This window comes from Pelobates fuscus, chromosome 8, assembly GCF_036172605.1.
Source record: "Pelobates fuscus isolate aPelFus1 chromosome 8, aPelFus1.pri, whole genome shotgun sequence".
Taxonomy (NCBI): domain Eukaryota; kingdom Metazoa; phylum Chordata; class Amphibia; order Anura; family Pelobatidae; genus Pelobates; species Pelobates fuscus.
Window position 1 is genome coordinate 176189761 of NC_086324.1, and position 27551 is coordinate 176217311.

The following is a 27551-nucleotide window of genomic DNA, read 5'->3' on the forward strand; positions in this document are numbered from 1 at the left end:
GGTAGAGCAGGGTGCTGGGGTAGAGGAGGGTACAGATTCAGAGCAGAGTAAAGAAAAAGGGGAAGAGCTATGTGTAGGGATTAGTGCAGGAGTTAAGCAGGGTACAGAGGAAGAATGTGATGCAGGGACAGAGAGGGTTACAGAGACAGCACTCTCTTCCAACAATACAGAGACAGCACACTCTGCCAACAATACAGAGACAGCACACTCTGCAAACAATGCAGAGACAGCACTCTCTGCCAGCGATACAGAGATAACACTCTCTGCCAGCAATACAGAGACAGCACTTTCTGCCACTGATACAGAGACAGCACACTCTGCCAGCAATACAGAGACAGCACTCTCTGCCAACAATACAGAGACAGCACTTTCTGCCAGCAATACAGAGACAGCACTTTCTGCCAACAATACAGAGACAGCACACTCTGCAAACAATGCAGAGACAGCACTCTCTGCCAGCAATACAGAGACAGCACTATCTGCCAGCGATACAGAGACAGCACACTCTGCCAGCAATACAGAGACAGCACTTTCTGCCAACAATACAGAGACAGCACACTCTGCCAGCAATACAGAGACAGTACACTCTGCAAACAAGGCAGAGACAGCACACTCTGCCAGCAATACAGAGACAGCACTTTCTGCCACCGATACAGAGACAGCACCCTCTCCCAGCAATACAGAGACAGCACTCTCTGCATGTAATACAGAGACAGCACACTCTGCCAGCGATACAGAGATAGCACTCTCTGCATGTAATACAGAGACAGCACACTCTGCAAGCAATACAGAGACAGCCCCCTCTGCCAGCAATACAGAGACAGCACTCTCTACCAGCGATACAGAGACAGAACCCTCTGCCAGCGATGCAGAGACAGCACACTTTGTCAGCGATACAGAGACAGCACCCTCTGCCAGTGATACAGAGATAGCACCCTCTGCCAGCGATAAAGAGACAGCACAATCTGCCAGTGATACAGAGACAGCACCCTCTACCAGCGATAAAGAGACAGCACAATCTGTCAGTGATACAGAGACAAAACCCTCTGCCAGTGATACAGAGACAGCACAATCTGCCAGTGATACAGAGACAGCACTCTCTGCCAGCAATAAAGAGACAGCACCCTCTGCCAGTTATACAGAGACAGAACCCTCTGCCAGTGATACAGAGACAGCAGAATCTGCCAGCGATACAGAGACAGCACTCTCTCCCAGCGATACAGAGACAACACACTCTGTCAGTGGTACCAGAACATCATGTGTTGAAGGTTCAGTGTTCCCTATGACCAGGTCAGGTAGCGAGTGAGTATATATTAGAAAGTATATTTATTATTCTATTAATAGGGATGTGCATGGGGAAAAAATTTGGTTCAGTTCGGCATTCCGAAATTCAGGACTTTGGGACTTCGGCACTTCGGGACTTCGGGACTTCGGAACTTTGGTACTTCGGAACTTCAACACTTCTGAATTTCTGCAACTTCAGACCTTCGGAATTTCGGGACATCGGAATTTCGGGACTTCGGATGTTCTCTTGCAGCCGCTTAGTAGATAATTCCCTAATTCCCACGGTATTAGGGAGCTATCTACCAAAAGGCTGAAAGACCTAAATTGCCTGTGGCTGCTCACTGTTAAAAAAACAAAACAAAAAAACAGGGACCCCATCCCGAGCCCCCACCCGTGCCGCGCGAGTGTGGGTTTTTAAACTAAAGGGGGACCTATTCCCCCCCGGCCACCACCCCTGAGCGGTGGGTGAGGACCCTTATTACTTTAAAGGGGCGGGGGACCTATTGTCCTCTCCCCTTGCCCCCATCCCTGAGCTAAATTACTTGAAATGGGGAGGGGACCTATTGTCCTCCCGCCTAACCTCCACCCCTGAGTGGCGGGTGGCCCTAAAGTAAAATAAAAGGGGGGACCTATTTCCTCCCCCCTGGCCCCCAACCCTGAGCGGTGGGTGGGGGCCTTAAATTACTTGAAAGAGGGAGGGGACCTATTGTCCTCCCCTCGGCCCCCACCCCTGAGCGGTGGGTGGGGGCCCTAAATAAAAATGCCCACCCCCCAGGTGACTAGAGGTCCCCAATCCCCAAGTCACCCCCTCCCAAAAAAGTTATTAGAATCCCTACCTACCCCCCTCACCCTAAAAATAGTGAGGGGGGAACAATAATTAAGTACCTGTAAAAGATAAATTAAACTTACCATTTGATGTCTTCTTTTTTCTAAAATCTTCTTTTTTCAGCCCTAGAAAAGGCCAAATAAAAAAAAACATAATATACGTTGCACTTACAAAAAAAAAAAAAAAAAAAACCCTGAGCGCAAATAAAATTATCCATCTTCACCCATGGAGGGCTCTGTGTAGACTGAGCTCTGCAGGGTGGGGGAAGGCTTATAAAGTCTTGCCCCGCCCTGCAATTAGGCTCAGAGCACTCTGGTTGGTTGGTTTAAGCCATCCAATCAGAGTGCTCTGACAGGTAAATGAAGAGACTTACAGGTAAGTCTCTATATTTACTTGTTACAGCACTCTGATTGGTTAGCTTGAAATCCAGCCAATCAGAGTGCTCTGTGTCATTTTACACAGCGTGGGGGGGGGGGGGACAATAGGTTCCCCCAAACACCTTGACTACTAGAGTGATTTAAAGTGATCATGGTGCCAGGAGTCTGTATGTGCCACCATTCACTATGAAATTCTGTACAAATTGAGTTTTACCATTCTGTTGCTGTAACTCCAACTCAGGCAGTGTCACCAGCCAGACAGAACTAGAGATGACGCTCTCAGCCAATGAATTGCGATGGTCATGACTTTCTGTGGCTCTGCAGAAGGTGGAAGCATATCACTGCACCACCAAGGAGCATCGCAGACCAATGGGGAACCAAATAAGGGCATTAAGGGCCAAATAATGGCATCATTAGCACAGAACAAATAATGGCATCATTAGCACGGAACTGGGCCAGGGTACTCCTGGCATCATAATCACTACAGCGGGCTATGAAGTAACTCTTCAATTCAGCATCTGGGAAACCGGGGGTCACTGCCCCTAAATGGTCCCTATGCCAGAGACATATTCATTTTTGTCTATCAGATGAGCATGGAGATTGTAAGCGGGTTTAAGCAAGGCTCTCTTCACCTACTCCTTCAATCAACATTACTATGCATTTAAATTCTTGTTATTGCCCATAATCCTGGGGCAAAAGGCTGTCAAACAGGCCACTCCAAAACCCAGTGGTGAGGTTATTTTCTCCACAGCGTGGAACTCTTGGATCTACAAGATCATTAGGAATCAACTTTAAATAGTCCCAAACAAACATCCACTACTGATGATGTTGGGAGTTGTAGCCCACTGCATTTCTTTTCCCCTATCCAAAGATTAAATGTAAACAGGAATACTGAAACTATTTTCTAAATTGTATTGTGTATACAAATTAACAAACCTCATCCATGGCCATGATCCCATGACATGTATCCTACAAACACCAATACAATGTCACCTGCATGTATTTGTCAGCAATATATTAGTGAAATCACGTAATTGAAAATTTGATCATTTTTGTGCATGTTAATGTGTGCTTGTATTACTGCAAGTAAATAGTTCTGGACATGTTACACATTCAGTGCCTTTGGGTTTCTTTTCCAGACTCACAGAGAGGAAGATAGCGATCTGCTTCTGGAACAAACAGACTGACCTCTCATGGTTGGCCAACGAGCTGAGCATGTATTCCTCCATCATGACATCAGATTTAGTGAGCTGTGTCCCCATGTTTATCATTACAGAGAAGCAGGAGAGGAATGAAATACTCAACAAATCCCAATTCATCATTTGTTACTGTAACCAGTCACAGATATACCAGAATGATGTGGAGAGTTTCCTGGACCTTTGTGTAGACAAGAAAGGTGAGCGACATGTCAGGGTAAAAATGGGTCACATGGATGAGGAGAAGGTAGGAAGCCCCCTCCCCTTTCAAGGAATGTTACCTCAAAGGAATAGTGTGCTATAGTGGTTATGATGCCAGGAGGACCCTGGCATCCACAGTGCAAATAGTCAAACCAGTTGGTGATGTTCTGACTTCTTCTCTTTGACCTTGAGTCTACCAATAATTAATCTATCAGTTATCTAACAGAGCAAACTATCCTAGTTCCATTAATCTATCAGTTATCTATGAGTTAATCAGTATAGTATTGGATGGATGGTTAGGGACATATTTTGTCCACTTAAATTATCTAACTTAAGGGTCTATGAGCAGTCAGATACTATAGGAGTATAGTGTGTGATGGGATGTAGAACAATAATAATAAAGGTACAGCTATCGATATTTATTAGTTTCTGCAAAGATAGACAGTTATATTTTATTCCTTGATAACCGTTGAGTTTTCATGATATCCAGGTAGCCAAGGCCTGGCTGTGGTGATTGATGACATGAAGGATGAATACGCCATAGAGGAGATGAGCGACCGGTGGAGACGAAAACGGTTTTCATGCTGGGAACTTCTGCTTTTTACCAAAAATAACCTTGATTTTATTAACCTTCATAAATCACAATCATGGAAAAGCACGCAACAGGAGCTAGACGAGATTCTGAAGGCAGGTAAGATCCTGCTTACGTGTGAAAGACTATGTGTGTCTCATATGAAGAGAACTAACAGAAAGTACAACATAGAACACAGATATCTGCTTAGAAACACAATAACCGTTTTGTTGTTCCTCAACGTATCCTATATCTGGAAGGCTATTTCCGAACATGCATTTGTACTGAATATCTTACAAGTGAGTGTAAGTTCTTTGACCCATTACAGTTCAGACAAGACACAGCCAGATATCAGTCCACTATAGGACACGATACACAACATCTGAAAACAGTTTATGAACTGGGACAGTGATTATATTGCAGGCCGTGTGTTGTCCACAAGCCTGTGTTTGGACATCTTTGTTCCAATTAACTATAGCAGTCTGCTTTGCTTTATACTTTGTGATATTAATAACATTAAAGTCATAAGAAAATAGTTAAACATGTCACTTTATGTAAAAAATAATGCAAATTTTGGGGCAAAAAGAAGTTCCCCTAGTAGACAGAGGGCCTAGCCAGAAATTGTTATTTTTTTATCCACAGCATACCACGTCAGGGGACAGCAGATATCAGGAGTCCATGGATTGATGCGTTTATTATTTAACTCCATCTCGTAACCAGGGAGATGGTATAGTGAGGGGTTAAGGAGGTACCAACCTGCAAGATGGGAATATTCATTATAAAATCTGTTATTCAGAAGTAACAGAGGGTCAACTTGTTTAAATTTGGAGCATTTAACATTGATGGCATTAATCCACAATCCCTACTTAGCTGCAAAATTGATAAAAGCAATGGAACATTTTAGTTATAAAGAAAGGTTAACAAATTTAAACATCTCTAGTTTGGAAAGAGTCTCAAAGGGGATGTGATAACATTATACAAATATATTTGGGGCTAATACAAACCATTGTGTGGAAATATATTCACAAACCGGACTTTACATAGGCCATGAGGTCACGCATTTAGACTGGAAGAAAGGAGATTTAGTCTAAGGCAAAGGAAAGGGTTTTTACAGTAAGAGCAATAAGGATGTGGAATTCTCGGCCTGAAGAAGTGGTTTTATCAGATGTTTAAACAGCAATTTTATGAATACTTACAAAAACAATATATGAAAGGATATACTTTTTGATTAATAGCTTCTTTATCCACGGAGATATCTGACTGCCTTTCTTGGGTCAAGATGGTACTTTTTCCTAGTTTGTTCTGAAATCGGAAAGTGCTTCAAAATGTTTTTTTGTCTTATTTTGGATCAACAGCAAAAAACGTGATGGGCGCCTGTCTCTTTTCAGCCTGGAATTACCTGGAATTTGATGTAATTTGTCTTATCCCAAGTACCACACAAACCTAGAGAAAGATGTAACAAATAAATAAATAGATATACCAGTTCATCCATCTCCTACATCTCTTTATATTTTCTATTTATAATGAAAGGTGGCGTCCATGTACAATGTAATATTGGCTGTTAATGGGACATCACACTGTTTTACAGAGGAGAACAAGGGTCTGGGGGTTATTGATGATCAGGAACTGATCAGGATCCCGAACAAATTGTCTAACACGAATATCAAACGCAGGACAGAAAAAGTATCAGGTTTCCAGAAATTCTGTCAACATTATAATAGAGGAACTATAGAACGGATTCACAGACAGCTGTCCAAGCTGGAAACGTTGGTGTCTGACAGAGGTAAGATCTCCATTACCCTCTCTATTTTCTTCTCTGATAGACCTCATCCACGTCCAGACTTATCGTGGGAACAGAGGACTTCCGACTCTGATAAATAAATATGCCTTGATGTGACACTAATGCCATAATTATTGAGTAGATACTTTGTATTTTTTTTTCAATGTTCAGGGTGAATTAACCACCATTTTTATAGGGAAAGGGATTCAGCTTAAACAATGAAGGTGTTTATAAAAATATGCACTTAAAAAAAAGTCCTAAGTGTCTGCAGCTTCTGCATTGATGTCTCCGCAAACTGGAAAAATTGTCTTTTTATCCAGTCTTGATCCCACCATAAAAATGTATGTGAGAATGGACAATGATGAGAATGGACAATGACACGCTGCTCAGGATAAAATATAAATAAAGCCGGTTATTAAAGGACCACTTGCACATGTGAGTAGCTGGCTGGGTCTCCTATTCATTTACACAAATGCTTCGAATTCCGTTTTTGATTTTCTATGAATGAGAAGCTGGCTGCAGATTGAGGCTCTCTTTGCCTGAATAGTTGGTTTCATGGATTCAAAAACTCACTGGAAACTTTTGTTAGAGATCCTTGTCCACGTTGACATGAGATCCTCATACAGATAGATTCATTGGCTGCACATTCATTCTGTGAACCTCTCGTTCCACCACATCCCAGAGGTTCTTTACTGCACTGAGATCTGGTGACATGAAGGCCATCAGAGCTCACTGAACTCATTGTCCTGTTTGTAGAACTAGCTAGAGATAATGTGTGTTTTGTGACGGGGCTCAGTAACCTGCTGGAAGGAGCCACTTGACGATCAGTAATCTCTGGCCGCAATAGGATGGATATGGTCAGCAACAGTGCTAAGGTTGACGTTATTGTTTAAATGCTGGGTTAGTTGGGTTATTTCCTTTACGGTCACCTACCTTCTTCATGATCACCTACCTGTCAGCTTGAACCAGTATGGCCATTGTCCTCTCCAGAGTAGCTGTGTATATAGTTTATATGTGGCCACTCTCCTCTCATCTCTCCTTTATTATTAAAATGCTTTCTCTCACAGAACCGCCACTTCATTTATTTTTTTTTGTTTGTTTTTTGCACCATTCTCTAAAAACAACATAGAAACTGTGTTCGATAATCCCAATAAATCAGACGTTTCTCAGCAGCAATCATTGCAAGCAATCAGTTTGCTTAGATCATTCTGATGTTTGGTTTGAATAATAATGAACTTCTTAATCATGTCAGGTATCCAGCTATACATGTGTACAGACACACAGGTATATAGGTATACAGGCACACAGGTATATAGGTATACAGGCACACAGGTATATAGGTATACAGGCACACAGGTATATAGGTATTCAGGCACACAGGTATATTGGTGTACAGGCACACAGGTATATAGGTGCACAGGTACACAGGTATATTGGTGTACAGGCACACAGGTATATAGGTATTCAGGCACACAGGTATATTGGTGTACAGGCACACAGGTATATAGGTGCACAGGTACACAGGTATATTGGTGTACAGGCACACAGGTATATAGGTATACAGGCACACAGGTATATAGGTATTCAGGCACACAGGTATATAGGTGCACAGGTACACAGGTATATAGGTATACAGGCACACAGGTATATAGGTATACAGGCACACAGGTATATAGGTATACAGGCACACAGGTATATTGGTGTACAGGCACACAGGTATATAGGTATTCAGGCACACAGGTATATTGGTGTAAAGGCACACAGGTATATAGGTGCACAGGTACACAGGTATATTGGTGTACAGGCACACAGGTATATAGGTATACAGGCACACAGGTATATTGGTGTACAGGCACACAGGTATATAGGTATACAGGCACACAGGTATATTGGTGTACAGGCACACAGGTATATAGGTATACAGGCACACAGGTATATTGGTGTACAGGCACACAGGTATATAGGTATTCAGGCACACAGGTATATTGGTGTACAGGCACACAGGTATATAGGTGCACAGGTACACAGGTATATTGGTGTACAGGCACACAGGTATATAGGTATACAGGCACACAGGTATATTGGTGTACAGGCACACAGGTATATAGGTATACAGGCACACAGGTATATTGGTGTACAGGCACACAGGTATATAGGTATACAGGCACACAGGTATATTGGTGTACAGGCACACAGGTATATAGGTATACAGGCACACAGGTATATAGGTATACAGGCACACAGGTATATTGGTGTACAGGTACACAGGTATATAGGTGCACAGGCACACAGGTATATTGGTGTACAGGCACACAGGTATATTGGTGTACAGGCACACAGGTATATAGGTATACAGGCACACAGGTATATAGGTATACAGGTACACAGGTATATAGGTATACAGGCACACAGGTATATAGGTATACAGGCACACAGGTATATTGGTGTACAGGCACACAGGTATATAGGTATACAGGCACACAGGTATATTGGTGTACAGGCACACAGGTATATAGGTATACAGGCACACAGGTATATAGGTATACAGGCACACAGGTATATTGGTGTACAGGTACACAGGTATATAGGTGCACAGGCACACAGGTATATTGGTGTACAGGCACACAGGTATATTGGTGTACAGGCACACAGGTATATAGGTATACAGGCACACAGGTATATAGGTATACAGGTACACAGGTATATTGGTGTACAGGCACACAGGTATATAGGTATACAGGTACACAGGTATATAGGTATACAGGCACACAGGTATATAGGTATACAGGCACACAGGTATATAGGTATACAGGTACACAGGTATATTGGTGTACAGGCACACAGGTATATAGGTATACAGGTACACAGGTATATAGGTATACAGGCACACAGGTATATAGGTATACAGGTACACAGGTATATTGGTGTACAGGCACACAGGTATATAGGTATACAGGCACACAGGTATATAGGTATACAGGCACACATGTATATAGGTGTACAGGCACACAGGTATATAGGTATACAGGCACACAGGTATATAGGTATACAGGTACACAGGTATATTGGTGTACAGGCACACAGGTATATAGGTATACAGGCACACAGGTATATAGGTATACAGGCACACAGGTATATAGGTGTACAGGCACACAGGTATATAGGTATACAGGCACACAGGTATATAGGTATACAGGCACACAGGTATATAGGTATACAGGCACACAGGTATATAGGTATTCAGGCACACAGGTATATAGGTATACAGGCACACAGGTATATAGGTATACAGGTACACAGGTATATAGGTATACAGGCACACAGGTATATAGGTATTCAGGCACACAGGTATATAGGTATACAGGCACACAGGTATATAGGTATACAGGCACACAGGTATATAGGTGTACAGGCACACAGGTATATAGGTATACAGGCACACAGGTATATAGGTATACAGGCACACAGGTATATAGGTATACAGGCACACAGGTATATAGGTATTCAGGCACACAGGTATATAGGTATTCAGGCACACAGGTATATAGGTATACAGGCACACAGGTATATAGGTATACAGGCACACAGGTATATAGGTGTACAGGCACACAGGTATATAGGTATACAGGCACACAGGTATATAGGTATACAGGCACACAGGTATATAGGTATACAGGCACACAGGTATATAGGTATACAGGCACACAGGTATATAGGTATACAGGCACACAGGTATATAGGTATATAGGCACACAGGTATATAGGTATACAGGTACACAGGTATATAGGTATACAGGTACACAGGTATATAGGTATACAGGTACACAGCTTGTCCATATTATTATTTTAGTATTAATTATCATCTTGCTCATGTTCTTTCCTAATAATGTTATTAATTCAGATTTCATTTGTTTTGTCTATGTCTCAGTAAACGATTGCAAAAATGAAGAGAACTTATCGAGTTACACAGTGAGTACTTATGTTACAAATCTGCACTCCATGCTCTCTGTATACTGACAAAAGGATAGGTCCTCGCTACTGACAAAAGGATAGGTCCTCGCTACTGACAAAAGGATAGGTCCTCGCTACTGACAAAAGGATAGGTCCTCGCTACTGACAAAAGGATAGGTCCTCGCTACTGACAAAAGGATAGGTCCTCGCTACTGACAAAAGGATAGGTCCTCTCTACTGACAAAAGGATAGGTCCTCGCTACTGACAAAAGGATAGGTGCTCGCTACTGACAAAAGGATAGGTCCTCGCTACTGACAAAAGGATAGGTCCTCGCTACTGACAAAAGGATAGGTGCTCGCTACTGACAAAAGGATAGGTCCTCGCTACTGACAAAAGGATAGGTGCTCGCTACTGACAAAAGGATAGGTCCTCGCTACTGACAAAAGGATAGGTCCTCGCTACTGACAAAAGGATAGGTCCTCGCTACTGACAAAAGGATAGGTCCTCGCTACTGACAAAAGGATAGGTCCTCGCTACTGACAAAAGGATAGGTCCTCGCTACTGACAAAAGGATAGGTCCTCGCTACTGACAAAAGGATAGGTCCTCGCTACTGACAAAAGGATAGGTGCTCGCTACTGACAAAAGGATAGGTCCTCACTACTGACAAAAGGATAGGTCCTCGCTACTGACAAAAGGATAGGTCCTCGCTACTGACAAAAGGATAGGTCCTCGCTACTGACAAAAGGATAGGTCCTCGCTACTGACAAAAGGATAGGTGCTCGCTACTGACAAAAGGATAGGTCCTCGCTACTGACAAAAGGATAGGTCCTCGCTACTGACAAAAGGATAGGTCCTCGCTACTGACAAAAGGATAGGTGCTCGCTACTGACAAAAGGATAGGTGCCGCTATTACTTAGAAAGCGGCAGCAGTAAATCCACCAAGCATTTCCCAACCTTGTAACAAATTCTATCAACGCAAAGATAAACGTAAACCGCGCCAAGAATTGTAAACCCAAATGTGTGATTATAAACAAACATCTACACTTACGTTAATCGAAGCCTTCTCTATACAATGCCAGGTATCTCAAAGAGGAAAAATAAAGAAACAAACATTAGTAAGACGTATTAATAAATCGCAAAGAATGATTGTATAGTGAAGGCACACTACTGAGGCTACTGAGAGCTCTGCTGTATCCAGCATAGACTGTACAATCCCCGTCTCAGGATTTATAGGTTAGTGGTGATGGTAGGACTCTGAGAGCCAGATATAATATGGGAACACAAAACAGAAATATCCAACAGCGCAATATGTATAGATATTTCTCAATGCACAGGAAACCTAGCTACATGGGTAACCTAGCTACATGACCCTGAGCATATGGCCTGCTCTGGTGTGGGATGCCCAGGGTGGTATAATCCCCACCAGGGATGAGGGAAGTCAGGAAGCAGGACAGATGAGTTTGAGAAATCCAAAATAAATTCAAAACAAATTACATTTTAAAAGAAAAACTTTTATTGTAACAAATAAATAATTTGGCAATTTGAGTAACATTAGCAATAAAAAGGACTAGTATCCACACTTAACGCGTTTCTTTGGGAATCTCCTGAGAAGAATACTGTGTGAGCTGGAACATTCAGACACTTCTGTTGCACAGGTGATACTTCTGAACCCAGGAAATCTGAAACATCGTCACTCATTGTCACACATCGTCACACATTGTCACGCATTGTCACATATTCTCACACATCGTCACGCATTGTCACACATCGTCACAGATCGTCACAGATCGTCACGCATTGTCACACATTGTCACACCTTGTCACACATCGTCACACATCGTCAATCATTGTCACACATTGTCACACATTGTCACAGATTGTCACAGATTGTCACAGATTGTAACACATTGTCACACATCGTAACACATCGTCACACATTGTCACACATCGTCACACATTGTCACACATTATCACTCATTGTCACTCATTGTCACACATCGTAACACATCGTCACACATTGTCACACATCGTCACACATTGTCACACATTATCACACATCATCAATCATTGTCACACATCGTCACACATTGTCACACATTATCACACATCGTCAATCATTGTCACTCATTGTCACTCATTGTCACACATCGTAACACATTGTCACACATTGTCACACATCGTCACACATCGTCACACATTGTCACACATTATCACACATCGTCACACATTGTCACACATCGTCCCACATTGTCACACATTATCACACATCGTCACACATTGTCACACATCGTCACACATCGTCACACATTGTCACACATTATCACACATCGTCACACATCGTCACACATTGTCACACATTGTCACACATTGTCACACATCGTCACACATTGTCACACATTGTCACACATTATCACACATCGTCACACATTGTCACACATTGTCACACATCGTCACACATCGTCACACATCGTCACACATTGTCACACATTATCACACATCGTCACAAATCGTCACACATCGTCACACATTGTCACTCATTGTCACACATCGTAACACATCGTCACACATTGTCACACATTATCACACATCGTCACACATTATCACTCATTGTCACTGTAACGGATCACCTGGCACCCCGACTCGGTACCTCTGTATGGATGCTCCTAGTGCTTCCTGAGGAATCCAAGCACTCTGGCAGACACCACAATCACCGAATCCGAGAAACCTTTTAAATTCTCCCAAGCATATGAATGCTGTAGACCATTGAATAGGAACCATACGAATAGGCGTGTACTCCTAGCAGTCAACTGGAACAGCATGCAATAAATCCTTCCCCCCAATAATGAGACGACACATCACTTTGAGGGTAAAACAGGAACTCTGGACTGGCTCATCCAGTCTGGCTTTTATTTCCAACTCACACATACAGGCCACACCCAGGGGGAGGCATAAAAGAACCAATTACATAGATGTTACCTCCCACACATCCCCTCCCCTTAGTGTGACACATAATCCCATTATGCATACAGTGTAAAATATACTTTTACACAACTTTCATAACTTTAAAACCATACATCACATTCACATAAAAATACATATCCACAATCAATCCATTCAGGGGAACAACATATTAAAAAATGGCATGAATCCGACCAGGGGTTCAAAAGTTACTAAAAGTATCTTTTGTCCCTCCTGGCTAGCAGAAAAAACATCCCCACAATGCACCCTGGTTTCCTCCCTTCTGCCCTGGAGTTAATTGGAGAAGTAATCCAATTATCCAGGACTAGAGGCAGACTCCATTAACCACATGGTTGCAAAACGACATAAAACACTTTAAAATACATAAAGTCACATTTACACATAACACACAGACATTTCACATATCCCCAGATAGCTGGGATCTGCGCGCACAAAACTACCGAATAGCGCGCAGATCCTACTCACACAGTTCACTCGCCACGGAGCCGAAGTCTTTAACTACACGAATGGGCTCCATGGCATAACTATCTGGGTTAACACATTCACATAAGGTCTGGTCCATAGTCCAAAGGCAAGAGGCGGGCAAGCAGCCCCCTCCAAGGACACGTGGCGAGTTCGGTTTCGCCACAATCACTCATTGTCACACATCGTCACACATTGTCACGCATTGTCACATATTGTCACACATCGTCACACATTGTCACACATTATCACACATCGTCAAACATTGTCACACATCGTCACACATTGTCACACATTGTCACATATTATTCATGCACGCTCGACAGTCATTATTTTCCATGATATATTTTTATGTTTTAGGAAATGTCATCTCGTCTTAAGGAACCATACAGTCTGCAACAACGTCAAAAGGACAGTGAAATACCGAAAATAAAATTTACCAAAAAGGAAAGAGAAAAACGCCAGGTGATAAATAATGATGTAAGTAATTCTGTGGGAGAGAAAGCGGCACAAAGATGTAAAAAGGGGAGGAGTTTGTTTCACTGGTTTCCATGGTGATTGCCCTGCTCTTGATACTTTGCAGCATTTTCCAAACAATGGGGAAAACATTCTAAGAAGCAGTGATCGCAGGGGAACTTGCTGTTTTGTGACTTGTTTGGTCTGTTTATATTGTAAATGTAAACTTTACTTGGAAATGTAAAAAATACACCGTTACTTTTTTTTTTTTTATACATACAAAATATATATATATATATCAATTGTGACCGAAATACAGGGCCGGACTGGGGATACGAAGCAGCCCTGGAAAAAAATCTACGCCAGCCCCATAAGTCATTGTGCTATGTAGGGTGTATATATATTTATATATAGGCAATTGAAATAGTTGGCTGCACTCTCGGATTTTCTTAAAACGTAACTTTTATTGAAATATTTAAGAGAAGATCAACGTTTCAGTCCCTCTTGTGATGAAAGTTCACATGAGGGACTGAAACATTGTTCTTCTCTTAAATATTTCAATAAAAAATATGTTTTAAGGAAATCCGAGAGTGCAGCCAACTGTTTCAATTGCCTGGATTCTGGAACCCTGGTTATGCACCCGGTCACACAACTTTGAAGCCTGAGTGCAAGGTACAACAGCTTATATATTTGATACATTTCTTCTTCTAATTCAAAATATTAGTTCTTTCAGGGTAATTAAAGGATACAGTAAAGCATACTCACACACAGACACAGACAATCTTACTGATGCACACAAATAGGCTCATTGACAGACAATCTCAATGACACACACAGACAAGGTTACTGGCACACACACAAATTTAGTACAGACAAACTGATACACACACACGCTCACTACAGATAAGCTCACTGATGCGCACACACTCTCCCTACAGACAAGCCCATTGACACACACATGCTCCCTACAGAAGAGCTCACTAACACACATATTCACTACAGACAAGCTCAATGACACACACAAACTCACTAGCAGGCGCACAGACACAGAGGCTCTATCACTAGTAGATGCGCGCACACACACACACACACACACACACAGAAGCTCGCTCACTCACTAGCAGATGCACACACACAAAGTCAGACAGTCACTGACACCGAGGCAAACATCCACACATACAAAGACAGTCAGACAGTCACACACACACACAGGCAGACAGTCACACACACACATGCAGACAGTCACACACACACAGTCACACACACAGTCACACAGGCAGACAGTCACACACACACAGTCACACACACACAGGCAGTCACACACCGACCCACTGACCTGCTTCTTACCTCCTGATTGGAGCTCCTGGAGGCTGGTTGTTGGGGAAGCAGGGACTTTTTTTTTATTAATGATCCCGGCCGGCCATGTGTGAGCTGTGCCGGCTGCCTGGCTCCCCCTGCTCCCATGGGGCCCTGTGCGGCCACACAGCTTACACATAGCCGGCTGGGATCACAGGAGCCTGAGCAATGATTAGGGCTGTCAGCCCAGCCCCAGGTGCCGTGGCCCACCAGGAAATTTCCCGGTATCCCGGTGGGCCAGTCCGGCCCTGCCGAAATATCAATAGCTGTCACATTTTATTTAAATAAAACCCCAATAAGTAAAACATAGGGTTCACACCCTCATATTATGTAACACTGGTGGTATCACAGCCCTCCGATCACCCAGCAGGCAGGACCTTTCACCTGGTGTTACCGGGGCACAGTGTAACTTAACACATGTATTTAAATATGCCTTGTGCTGCACTTGTTATGAATGACAGAGCTGTTTATCCTGTACTAGCCCCTATTTATCCCTATAGGGCATTCCCGATTAGCATTCCCCTTTTATGGGCAATAGTTAAATGACGGGAACTCCCGCCCAACCACCCTGCCCAATGGCCATAACCCTGAAGAACGTGGCAGGTCACTAATGTGCTGTGTACACCTACCTCCCTCGTTCTGTTCTGTAAAACAACCCAGGGGAAATCTAGAGTTATACAAAGAAATATAATCATGGATGTCATCATGTCATCAAAGAAAGCAACAGACAGAGTATAAAACCAATGGATAAAAGACTTGTGAAAGAAAGTTTATTTAATCGATTGAATATAGTGCGTAATGCGCTGGATCCTTGTAGCCTCCAAGCTCTGCGGATCCAGGGAGGAACGTGGAATCTGTGCTTAATAATACACTTCTAACGCAGGCTGTCTGTAAACATCTCAAATAATAACTTCAGTAAATTAAAATAGAAATAAATTATTACAAAATGTCTGTAAAATGAATTCTATCCCTATAGCTGTAAGGCAGGATTAAAATGAGCTCGTGTCACTGCAATACTATTGGATCTAGCCTAAAACTCCGCAGAATTAATTTAACATTTTAATTCACACGTTATGCGACTGCTGGGTTCTAGGACTCAGTTTTAACTTGATAAATCTATGAAACAAATGACTTCCCCAAATGTTTGAGTAGTTAAGTTAAACAAGTAACGCTGTTGGTGGTATATCCAGCTTCATACCCAGGAGATGTTAGAGGCTTATTATGGTAGTCTTTCATTGTAGAGTTTTCCAAACCAGAAATCAAGGGGTTACCATCCAGAACAAGAGACAGGTTAACTTTGCAGGTAATCACACCAAGGGCTAATTGGAGAGAGAGGGCGCCTTAGCTCCTAAAACCGAGTTCCTCGGATTTCATAAACTACCATTTGTGAGAATTGGCGTTATAAAAGATGTCGCTCATGTTTTCAGGTTAAATATTTTGGTAAGAAATTTCAAAGTTCACTTTTAATTTCTGACAATTTGCAGTTGAGTGAATAACTCACAGGTTGTCTCCCTCAGTGTGAAAGCTATGGAATCCAAAATGTTTTTTACTTGAAGCCATTTTATATAATAATTTACATGTATATAAAGATAAAGTCATCGTTCATAAAATACACAAGAACCTGGTCTAAATAAATGGTTCTGTATGCTGGTAAACGTGTTTATGTATAAAGTGTAACAATGGAGCTATCACCATAGCAGCCAATGGAATGTTCCTGCTGATTGACGCACTTTTAGAACTTTGCAAACAAATCGCTTTGTATCCATAACTTACTTTCTTTTCTCTGTGTCCAAGGTTCAGGGGTCGGGCTTACCTGTTGGGATCTTCTCGCGATCGGCTGAGAGTGATTATGAATGGCTTCAGACATTGTTGAGTACTGAGCGATTCGGAGATCAGGGTTTAGACGTTCAGTCTTTTTACATTTCGAACAATGGAATGTTACAGTTTATAGAAAACCTTTCTAAGTGCAAAGCCGGAATATTGTATCACACCAAGAACAGCGGTAGAATAAATATTACCAATGTGATGGACTCTCTCTATGACATGGAGCTGAAATTGATGTCTGACATGCTCGGTGAGCGGCTCATAGTATAGAAATGAATGGAATTCTAGGTGTGCATGTACCTATAGCAATATGTATAGATCTATTATAATCTAATTTAATCTTTCTCTGTGTTCTGTACAGGGAGGGACAAGGTCTTTGTGGTGATCGATGACCTGGAAAACAGTAGCGCTGAAGAGAAGCTCCGGATCCTGAGAACCCAGCCTCGTATTGGGGAATACGCTGCTGATGTCGTCCTTGTCACAGAGATTGAGAAGATGGATAGGGAAATCCTGCTTAGAAAACTTGAGAGGACAATAATTAGCCAACAAGAGAAAGAGACAATGAGCCTGTGATCAGTTTCTGATGATAAATGGCAGCACTGTCCAATGATCCACCCCCCCCCCCCCAGATGAATGACCTTACAGAGAACATGTTAAAGTTTAATAATCTCTGGATTTATCAGATACAAATGGAAACACTGAAAAATTCAGCTCATTTGGTATCAAGTTTCTTATGATTAATTTATAATCCAATATTTGAAGTATAATTAAGGAATTTGTCTACACTATCAATTAATATGATTGATGGTCAGATTAACAAGATCTATACCTCTATAGTTATTATTTCTCTCTCTTATAGAAAATCACTATTTCAGATTAGACAGCAGGTCTGTTCGCGAAGAAGGTCAATGAATAGACTCCAAGAAACACCTAGTATAAAGTAATTAAATAAAAAGATACACGTGGCCTGTATTTCACTTCCGCTAGTGTTGGAGGGTCTCTGAATGGGGTCTGGTGGATCCAGGCAGTGGTGATTTAATGGGTTGGGCAGAGACAGTCTCTGACCCTTGGATAAAGGAGCGCAATGTCTTGGCCAGGATGAAGGGGATTTTGCTTTACTAAACTAAACTGAATGATTGAATGAAAGATAACCGTATAGCGCTTTAAGATACAGAAAGTGATTTGAGGACATTCACTTTTCAGAAATGTCCCAACTTTTTCTCAAAACAAATCCAATTGGTGATGAACGCTTTGCATCATCCTATAATCCTTGTAAATCTTATAGCTCTATCCAATCATGTAGGACTATCATAAAACATGATTCATTCCAGGAAAACACTGAGCAGTGAATATGATCTGGGATACAGAGAGGTGAGGGTGTACAGGTAACCGCTGGTATCTATTTTATTGTATCTATAAGTTTGGGCTGTAATACTATTTACAAAGCTGAGCAATGGGCACAAGCTCCCACTATAAAGTGACATGTTTTTCAAGAGTAATCAAAGAATTGCTTTTGGTAATTAAAGGAGAATCTCTTGTTTTCAGGTACAATTTTTGTTTTTTTACTTCAATGAATTAGCACATTTCAGCCAAATTGCTTCCGCCAGCAAATAAGGAGTTCAGTAAACAACTGTCTTAATCTGTGAGTGGATTTAACTAGCCAACTCTCAAAGGGCAGAGTTTATTGTCAGCCATGTGCCCGTCACAGATATAACAAGAAGGTTTCTGTAGCTGTAGTTGAAAGATCAGATATCCATTTAGAGTCTCCTGTAGGTGGCAGTGTAAGCTGAGGGCCAGGGAACAGCCTCCGATGTTCATTCAGAGTCTCCTGTAGGTTGCAGTGTAAGCTGAGGGCCAGGGAACAGCCTCCGATGTTCATTCAGAGTCTCCTGTAGGTTGCAGTGTAAGCTGAGGGCCAGGGAACAGCCTCCGATGTTCATTCAGAGTCTCCTGTAGGTTGCAGTGTAAGCTGAGGGCCAGGGAACAGCCTCCGATGTTCATTCAGAGTCTCCTGTAGGTTGCAGTGTAAGCTGAGGGCCAGGGAACAGCCTCCGATGTTCATTCAGAGTCTCCTGTAGGTTGCAGTGTAAGCTGAGGGCCAGGGAACAGCCTCCGATGTTCATTCAGAGTCTCCTGTAGGTTGCAGTGTAAGCTGAGGGCCAGGAACAGCCTCTCATGTTCATTCAGAGTCTCCTGTAGGTGGCAGTGTAAGCTGAGGGCCAGGGAACAGCCTCCGATGTTCATTCAGAGTCTCCTGAAAGTTGCAGTGTAAGCTGAGGGCCAGGGAACAGCCTCCGATGTTCATTCAGAGTCTCCTGTAGGTGGCAGTGTAAGCTGAGGGCCAGGGAACAGCCTCCGATGTTCATTCAGAGTCTCCTGTAGGTGGCAGTGTAAGCTGAGGGCCAGGGAACAGCCTCCGATGTTCATTCAGAGTCTCCTGTAGGTGGCAGTGTAAGCTGAGGGCCAGGGAACAGCTTCCGATGTTCATTCAGAGTCTCCTGTAGGTTGTAGTGTAAGCTGAGGGCCAGGGAACAGCCTCCGATGTTCATTCAGAGTCTCCTGTAGGTTGCAGTGTAAGCTGAGGGCCAGGGAACAGCCTCCGATGTTCATTCAGAGTCTCCTGTAGGTTGCAGTGTAAGCTGAGGGCCAGGAACAGCCTCTCATGTTCATTCAGAGTCTCCTGTAGGTGGCAGTGTAAGCTGAGGGCCAGGGAACAGCCTCCGATGTTCATTCCGAGTCTCCTGAAGGTTGCAGTGTAAGCTGAGGGCCGGGAACAGCCTCTCATGTTCATTCAGAGTCTCCTGTAGGTGGCAGTGTAAGCTGAGGGCCAGGGAACAGCCTCCGATGTTCATTCAGAGTCTCCTAAAAGTTGCAGTGTAAGCTGAGGGCCAGGGAACAGCCTCCGATGTTCATTCAGAGTCTCCTGTAGGTGGCAGTGTAAGCTGAGGGCCAGGGAACAGCCTCCGATGTTCATTCAGAGTCTCCTGTAGGTGGCAGTGTAAGCTGAGGGCCAGGGAACAGCCTCCGATGTTCATTCAGAGTCTCCTGTAGGTGGCAGTGTAAGCTGAGGGCCAGGGAACAGCCTCCGATGTTCATTCAGAGTCTCCTGTAGGTGGCAGTGTAAGCTGAGGGCCAGGGAACAGCCTCCGATGTTCATTCAGAGTCTCTTGTAGGTGGCAGTGTAAGCTGAGGGCCAGGGAACAGCCTCCGATGTTCATTCAGAGTCTCTTGTAGGTGGCAGTGTAAGCTGAGGGCCAGGGAACAGCCTCCGATGTTCATTCAGAGTCTCCTGCAGGTGGCAGTGTAAGCTGAGGGCCAGGGAACAGCCTCTCATGTTCATTCAGAGTCTCTTGTAGGTGGCAGTGTAAGCTGAGGGCCAGGGAACAGCCTCCGATGTTCATTCAGAGTCTCTTGTAGGTGGCAGTGTAAGCTGAGGGCCAGGGAACAGCCTCCAATGTTCATTCAGAGTCTCCTGCAGGTGGCAGTGTAAGCTGAGGGCCAGGGAACAGCCTCTCATGTTCATTTAGAGTCTCCTGTAGGTGGCAGTGTAAGCTGAGGGCCAGGGAACAGCCTCCGATGTTCATTCAGAGTCTCTTGTAGGTGTCAGTGTAAGCTGAGTGCCAGGGAACAGCCTCTCATGTTCATTCAGAGTCTCCTGTAGGTGACAGTGTAAGCTGAGGGCCAGGGAACAGCCTCCGATGTTCATTCAGAGTCTCCTGTAGGTGGCAGTGTAAGCTGAGGGCCAGGGAACAGCCTCTCATGTTCATTCAGAGTCTCCTGTAGGTGGCAGTGTAAGCTGAGGGCCAGGGAACAGCCTCCGATGTTCATTCAGAGTCTCTTGTAGGTGGCAGTGTAAGCTGAGGGCCAGGGAACAGCCTCCAATGTTCAATCAGAGTCTCCTGTAGGTGGCAGTGTAAGCTGAGGGCCAGGGAACAGGTTCCGATGTTCAATCAGAGTCTCCTGTAGGTGGCAGTGTAAGCTGAGGGCCAGGGAACAGCCTCCGATGTTCATTCAGTGTCTCCGGTAGGTGGCAGTGTAAGCTGAGGGCCAGGGAACAGCCTCCGATGTTCATTCAGAGTCTCCTGTAGGTGGCAGTGTAAGCTGAGGGCCAGGGAACAGCCTCCGATGTTCATTCAGAGTCTCCTGTAGGTGGCAGTGTAAGCTGAGGGCCAGGGAACAGCCTCCGATGTTCATTCAGAGTCTCCTGTAGGTGGCAGTGTAAGCTGAGGGCCAGGGAACAGCCTCCGATGTTCATTCAGAGTCTCCTGTAGGTGGCAGTGTAAGCTGAGGGCCAGGGAACAGCTTCCGATGTTCATTCAGAGTCTCCTGTAGGTTGTAGTGTAAGCTGAGGGCCAGGGAACAGCCTCCGATGTTCATTCAGAGTCTCCTGTAGGTTGCAGTGTAAGCTGAGGGCCAGGGAACAGCCTCCGATGTTCATTCAGAGTCTCCTGTAGGTTGCAGTGTAAGCTGAGGGCCAGGAACAGCCTCTCATGTTCATTCAGAGTCTCCTGTAGGTGGCAGTGTAAGCTGAGGGCCAGGGAACAGCCTCCGATGTTCATTCCGAGTCTCCTGAAGGTTGCAGTGTAAGCTGAGGGCCGGGAACAGCCTCTCATGTTCATTCAGAGTCTCCTGTAGGTGGCAGTGTAAGCTGAGGGCCAGGGAACAGCCTCCGATGTTCATTCAGAGTCTCCTAAAAGTTGCAGTGTAAGCTGAGGGCCAGGGAACAGCCTCCGATGTTCATTCAGAGTCTCCTGTAGGTGGCAGTGTAAGCTGAGGGCCAGGGAACAGCCTCCGATGTTCATTCAGAGTCTCCTGTAGGTGGCAGTGTAAGCTGAGGGCCAGGGAACAGCCTCCGATGTTCATTCAGAGTCTCCTGTAGGTGGCAGTGTAAGCTGAGGGCCAGGGAACAGCCTCCGATGTTCATTCAGAGTCTCCTGTAGGTGGCAGTGTAAGCTGAGGGCCAGGGAACAGCCTCCGATGTTCATTCAGAGTCTCTTGTAGGTGGCAGTGTAAGCTGAGGGCCAGGGAACAGCCTCCGATGTTCATTCAGAGTCTCTTGTAGGTGGCAGTGTAAGCTGAGGGCCAGGGAACAGCCTCCGATGTTCATTCAGAGTCTCCTGCAGGTGGCAGTGTAAGCTGAGGGCCAGGGAACAGCCTCTCATGTTCATTCAGAGTCTCTTGTAGGTGGCAGTGTAAGCTGAGGGCCAGGGAACAGCCTCCGATGTTCATTCAGAGTCTCTTGTAGGTGTCAGTGTAAGCTGAGGGCCAGGGAACAGCCTCTCATGTTCATTCAGAGTCTCCTGTAGGTGGCAGTGTAAGCTGAGGGCCAGGGAACAGCCTCCGATGTTCATTCAGAGTCTCCTGTAGGTGGCAGTGTAAGCTGAGGGCCAGGGAACAGCCTCCGATTTTTTAAATCCAGTGTCTCTTGTAGGTGGCAGTGTAAGCTGAGGGCCAGGGAACAGCCTCTCATGTTCATTCAGAGTCTCCTGTAGGTGACAGTGTAAGCTGAGGGCCAGGGAACAGCCTCCGATGTTCATTCAGAGTCTCCTGTAGGTGGCAGTGTAAGCTGAGGGCCAGGGAACAGCCTCTCATGTTCATTCAGAGTCTCCTGTAGGTGGCAGTGTAAGCTGAGGGCCAGGGAACAGCCTCCGATGTTCATTCAGAGTCTCTTGTAGGTGTCAGTGTAAGCTGAGGGCCAGGGAACAGCCTCTCATGTTCATTCAGAGTCTCCTGTAGGTGGCAGTGTAAGCTGAGGGCCAGGGAACAGCCTCCGATGTTCATTCAGAGTCTCCTGTAGGTGGCAGTGTAAGCTGAGGGCCAGGGAACAGCCTCCGATTTTTTAAATCCAGTGTCTCTTGTAGGTGGCAGTGTAAGCTGAGGGCCAGGAATCAGCTTCTGATGTTCATTCAGAGTCTCCTGTAGGTTGCAGTGTAAGCTGAGGGCCAGGAATCAGCCTCCAATGTTCATTCAGAGTCTCCTGTAAGTGGCAGTGTAAGCTGAGGGCCAGGGAACAGCCTCCAATGTTCAATCAGAGTCTCCTGTAGGTGGCAGTGTAAGCTGAGGGCCAGGGAACAGGTTCCGATGTTCAATCAGAGTCTCCTGTAGGTGGCAGTGTAAGCTGAGGGCCAGGGAACAGCCTCCGATGTTCATTCAGTGTCTCCGGTAGGTGGCAGTGTAAGCTGAGGGCCAGGGAACAGCCTCCGATGTTCATTCAGAGTCTCTTGTAGGTGGCAGTGTAAGCTGAGGGCCAGGGAACAGCCTCCAATGTTCATTCAGAGTCTCCTGTAGGAGGCAGGGTAAGCTGAGAGCCAGGAAACAGCCTCCGATGTTCATTCAGAGTCTCCTGTAGGTGGTAGTGTAAGCTGAGGGCCAGGGAGCAGCCTCCGATGTTCATTCAAAGTTGCCTGTAGGTGGCAGTGTAAGCTGAGGGCCAGGGAACAGCCTCCAATGTTCATTCAGAGTCTCCTGTCTGTGGCAGTGTAAGCTGAAGGCCAGGGAACAGCCTCCAATGTTCATTCAGAGTCTCCTGTAGGAGGCAGGGTAAGCTGAGGGCCAGGGAACAGCCTCCAATGTTCATTCAGAGTCTCCTGTAGGTGGGAGTTTAAACAGAAAGTTTAAATAATTAAGAGGATTCTCTACCATCTGACATTGGATTTTTGTATGGTCTTGCTGGTGAAAAAGGGGAAATAAAGATGAACAGAAAACATCCAAAGTGCTTTGTGATTGTGTCCTTGAGCAACCGGTGACACAACTCATTAATTTCATGTAAAATATCTAAATAATCTATTTACACTATGTGACGAAATGCCTTTTGTCACTGGATTTTTTGGTGACAAGCTGCCCTTTCCCCTTGGCTCTTGGAGGAGCCTGATTGCCAGCCTCCTGCCTCATGACTATGGCCCTTCTCAAACATTATTTGGGCTAATGGATTTATATTGTGCTGCTGCTGGCCCTTTAAGAACTGCATTGTGGCTTATGGACTTGTACTGGAACATGCTGGCCCTTTAAGAACCATCTGGGGACACATTCAGACTTTGTGCGACAATGTCCCTTTAAATCTGTGTCCCCAGGCCTATTTGAGACAAGGCCCCTTTAAGACTATGTCCCCAGTGTCCCCAGACTTGTTTGGGACACTGCCCCTTTAAGACGGTGTCCCCAGTGTCCCCAGACTTGTTTGGGACACTGCCCCTTTAAGACGGTGTCCCCAGTGTCCCCAGACTTGTTTGGGACACTGCTCCTTTAAGACGGTGTCCCCAGACTTTGGAAATAACTTTAAATGGCTTTTTCCCTTATGGTTCGGTAATTGGGGCTTACCGAGCCATTCACTGCACAGGCGGACCACCCAGAACTAGAAGTGTGCAGGCAATTTACCTCCCAGGCTGGGAGCCTGCTGTAGGTAATTTGCCGAACGCTGGGTGGCCGCAGTTCGTGCAAACCGACACGTGGCGGCAGACATCTTTTTTCATTCAATGCGGTCAGCGGTGTGTGGAGCCAAATTCATGGAACTGAAATCGGCTACACAGTTCCGCAAGCGCCGCTAAGCCTAACCTTCTCCCACAATAATTTTGCAGCCGCAGAGACTAAGTCCCATTCGGCGTAATTTTTTCAGCCTGAAATAGACCGACCGCACAGCCCAAATCTATGGAACTGTTTTGGGCAGGAAAATGTGCTTACGGTCGGTCATAAAGGGACCTCCAGCTAACTTTTCAACCCCTGGATGGAATTGGCTGAATTTTGGTTATGTTTATATTTAAAGTATGCTGATTCAGAATATGTATATAATTATATAGAATATATGTGAATATGATGCACATTTTTAAAGTTACAGTGTATGTAATAAAAGTGTATTTTTCCTGCCTGTGATAAATTACATTAACCCATTGTGTTCAGTGATTATATCACAGGCAGAGGGGAGGGATTGTATGTTTGTGCTGGGTGTGTTTTAACGGTTTGCCTGTAAATGATTGGTTGTATTGTGTCCCACCCTGTGGGATGTCCCCTTGCATGGGGACTTGCATAAAAGCCAGTGTATGGTCATTAAAAAGAGAGATCATCTTGGACCTTCATGAAGTTTCGGCTCATGTTTGGGGGATTGGAGAACTACACTCTGGGGATTGCTATAATCACTATACTCCCCAGGGTAAAATCACTAAGCTCTGCCAAGAGCTTGTTCCCGTTCCTGCTCTCTGGAATTCGGAGAGTTCGACCTACTGGAAGCTGGACCCTGGTCTTGGGTCCAGAGTGGGTGGAGACGGCGAGACCCCAACCAAGCTGCGGCGGTTCGTGGAGTCTGCAGTGGTTATGGTGTCGGGCAGAGTGCTTGGAGTCCTCGGAAAGCACTAGGAGCATCCATCAATGGAAGGTACCCGGTCGGGTGCCAGCGGTTCCGTTACACACTATAATACTCAGTGTCTGGAATCTTTATAGGTTGTTAAAGGGATCCTATAGTGCCAGGAAAACAAAGCCATTTTCCTGGCACTATAGGGTTAAAACCCCTTCAGCCACTTACCTGAACCCAGTGCCGATGTCCCTCGGCGCTGGGTCAGGCTCCGCCCACACTCCTCCCCCGCCGACATCATATTCAATGCTTTCCTATGGTGAAAATCTGACACTGGAGGTCTGTGAGGAGGTCCAGCATCAGATAATGGACCAAAAGTCTGTTTAGATTCCGGAAGTCCTCCAGTGGCTGTCCAGTAGGTGGTAAACATTACAGTTCTCTGGAACTCAATGTTTTACATTGCAGCACTAAGTTCAAAAGGGGCACAGCATCCAGACCACCTCAATGAACTTAAGGGGTCTGGGTGCCTACAGTGTCCCTTCAAATAATATTTCTTCAATAGCAAACAATGTCTAAGATGCTTCTGAAATAAAATATATATATATATATATATTTTTTAATAAGTTTACTTAGTGCCGTCACTGTTTTAGCACGACCATTCATTCTGTCTCCAGTGTGTCTTCCCATGGGCCAGTAAAGACCATTGTAGTTTTTATTTGTTTTCTTTACTTTGTCTCCAAATCCCAATTTCCTAATTAGCCGAAAGCTCTTAAGGCTGGTAACCCCAGGAGTATTGAACGATTTCCAGTAAGATAATAAATAATGAGGTCCCAAAGCTGCGCAGGAGATGAATTTATAGGCGACTTTCAATCCAGATGACTAATACGATGATATATTCTGACCTTCATTAATACGAGATATCAGCTTCCCACCATGGATTGTCTCTGTACATCTGCAGAGCTCAAAAATACAATGTGACGTTACCTCCCTTTTCACAGGAATTCCATGATAAAATGTACACTGTCCCGAGAATATTGAAGTTGAAGTTGTTGGAACTCAGAGGGGCAGTGACTGACAGATGTACCTGGCGTGCTATGGTCCATATGGTCACAGAGAGTCGGACACGACTGAACGACTAAACAACAACAACAACAACATTATGCATCATCGAATAATGGAAAATATATTTAATTTACCACCAAATTATTAAGCCTATGGTAAGTACTGCTTGAACATTACAAAATACTGACTGTTAAAGTGTTTTTATTTATTGAATAAAGCCCTTAACTCTTTGTTTCTAATCTTTCACACATGCTTGATCGACTCACCTTTTACATATGCAAATTCTAGAGCAGATCTTCTTCCAAGACAGAACATTCTATATGTTTACTTCCTGAAGACCTTCCTTTTTTGTGTTATTATTATCACTGGTTTTCTGTAAACGTTGGCAGACTTTGTCATCTATAAACTCCAGTTCTCATTCTGATCTCATTTACCCCACACGTAAAAAGAAAACGCTGAGCTAATTACGGTTATATTTTTACACTCCTTTTTGTGAAGGTAATAAGACAAACCGATTGAGCTGTGGAAGCTCTGCAGATTTAAGATAATAGATTTTGAGTGCAAGCTTTCAAGCTCAGCCAGGTTTCCTCGTCAGACATATTATCATTTGTGTAATAAAACTTTCACTTAAATTGTAGAACTTGATTTATCAGCGAGAGAAAGATCCTATTAATAGTTATTGTATTAATATTATTCTATCATTCATAGTTCCAGCTTATTCCACAGCAAATTCAAAGTGAATTTTATATTTAAGGTCAAAGTACCGGTAGTTGACAATTTGTCCATGTCAGCTATGCTTCTATTTTTTATATTTTGGCCCTAAATTTGAAATTCACATTGAAGTCACCTTGAATTCCTGATAATTCAGACGTTAGTAAATAACTTTTTAAGATTTATTTTCTTTAAATATTCAAAATTGATATATATATATATATATATGGGAAAA

General features: G+C 44.1%; 1 protein-coding gene across 1 annotated transcript; it reads left to right on the top strand.

Annotated features, from left to right (window-relative positions):
- Positions 1-17: 17 nt before the first annotated feature.
- On the top strand, positions 18-17964 carry LOC134571056 (uncharacterized). The gene is made up of 8 exons (XM_063429100.1): positions 18-1302; positions 3627-3883; positions 4375-4575; positions 6044-6238; positions 10164-10204; positions 13990-14109; positions 17236-17515; positions 17627-17964. Exons 1-8 carry the CDS (start codon positions 1283-1285, stop codon positions 17836-17838), a joined length of 1326 nt encoding a protein of 441 aa, XP_063285170.1. The 5' UTR covers positions 18-1282; the 3' UTR covers positions 17839-17964.
- The last annotated feature ends 9587 nt before the right edge of the window (positions 17965-27551 follow it).

What these genes read in the sequence shown, in the direction of transcription:
- LOC134571056 (XM_063429100.1), top strand. Translation starts at nt 1,283, where the DNA reads ATGACCAGGTCAGGTAGCGA. An exon ending in AGACGAGATTCTGAAGGCAG is followed by an intron (nt 4,576 to 6,043) that starts GTAAGATCCTGC and finishes ACTGTTTTACAG; the next exon opens with AGGAGAACAAGGGTCTGGGG. An exon ending in AGAACTTATCGAGTTACACA is followed by an intron (nt 10,205 to 13,989) that starts GTGAGTACTTAT and finishes TTTATGTTTTAG; the next exon opens with GAAATGTCATCTCGTCTTAA.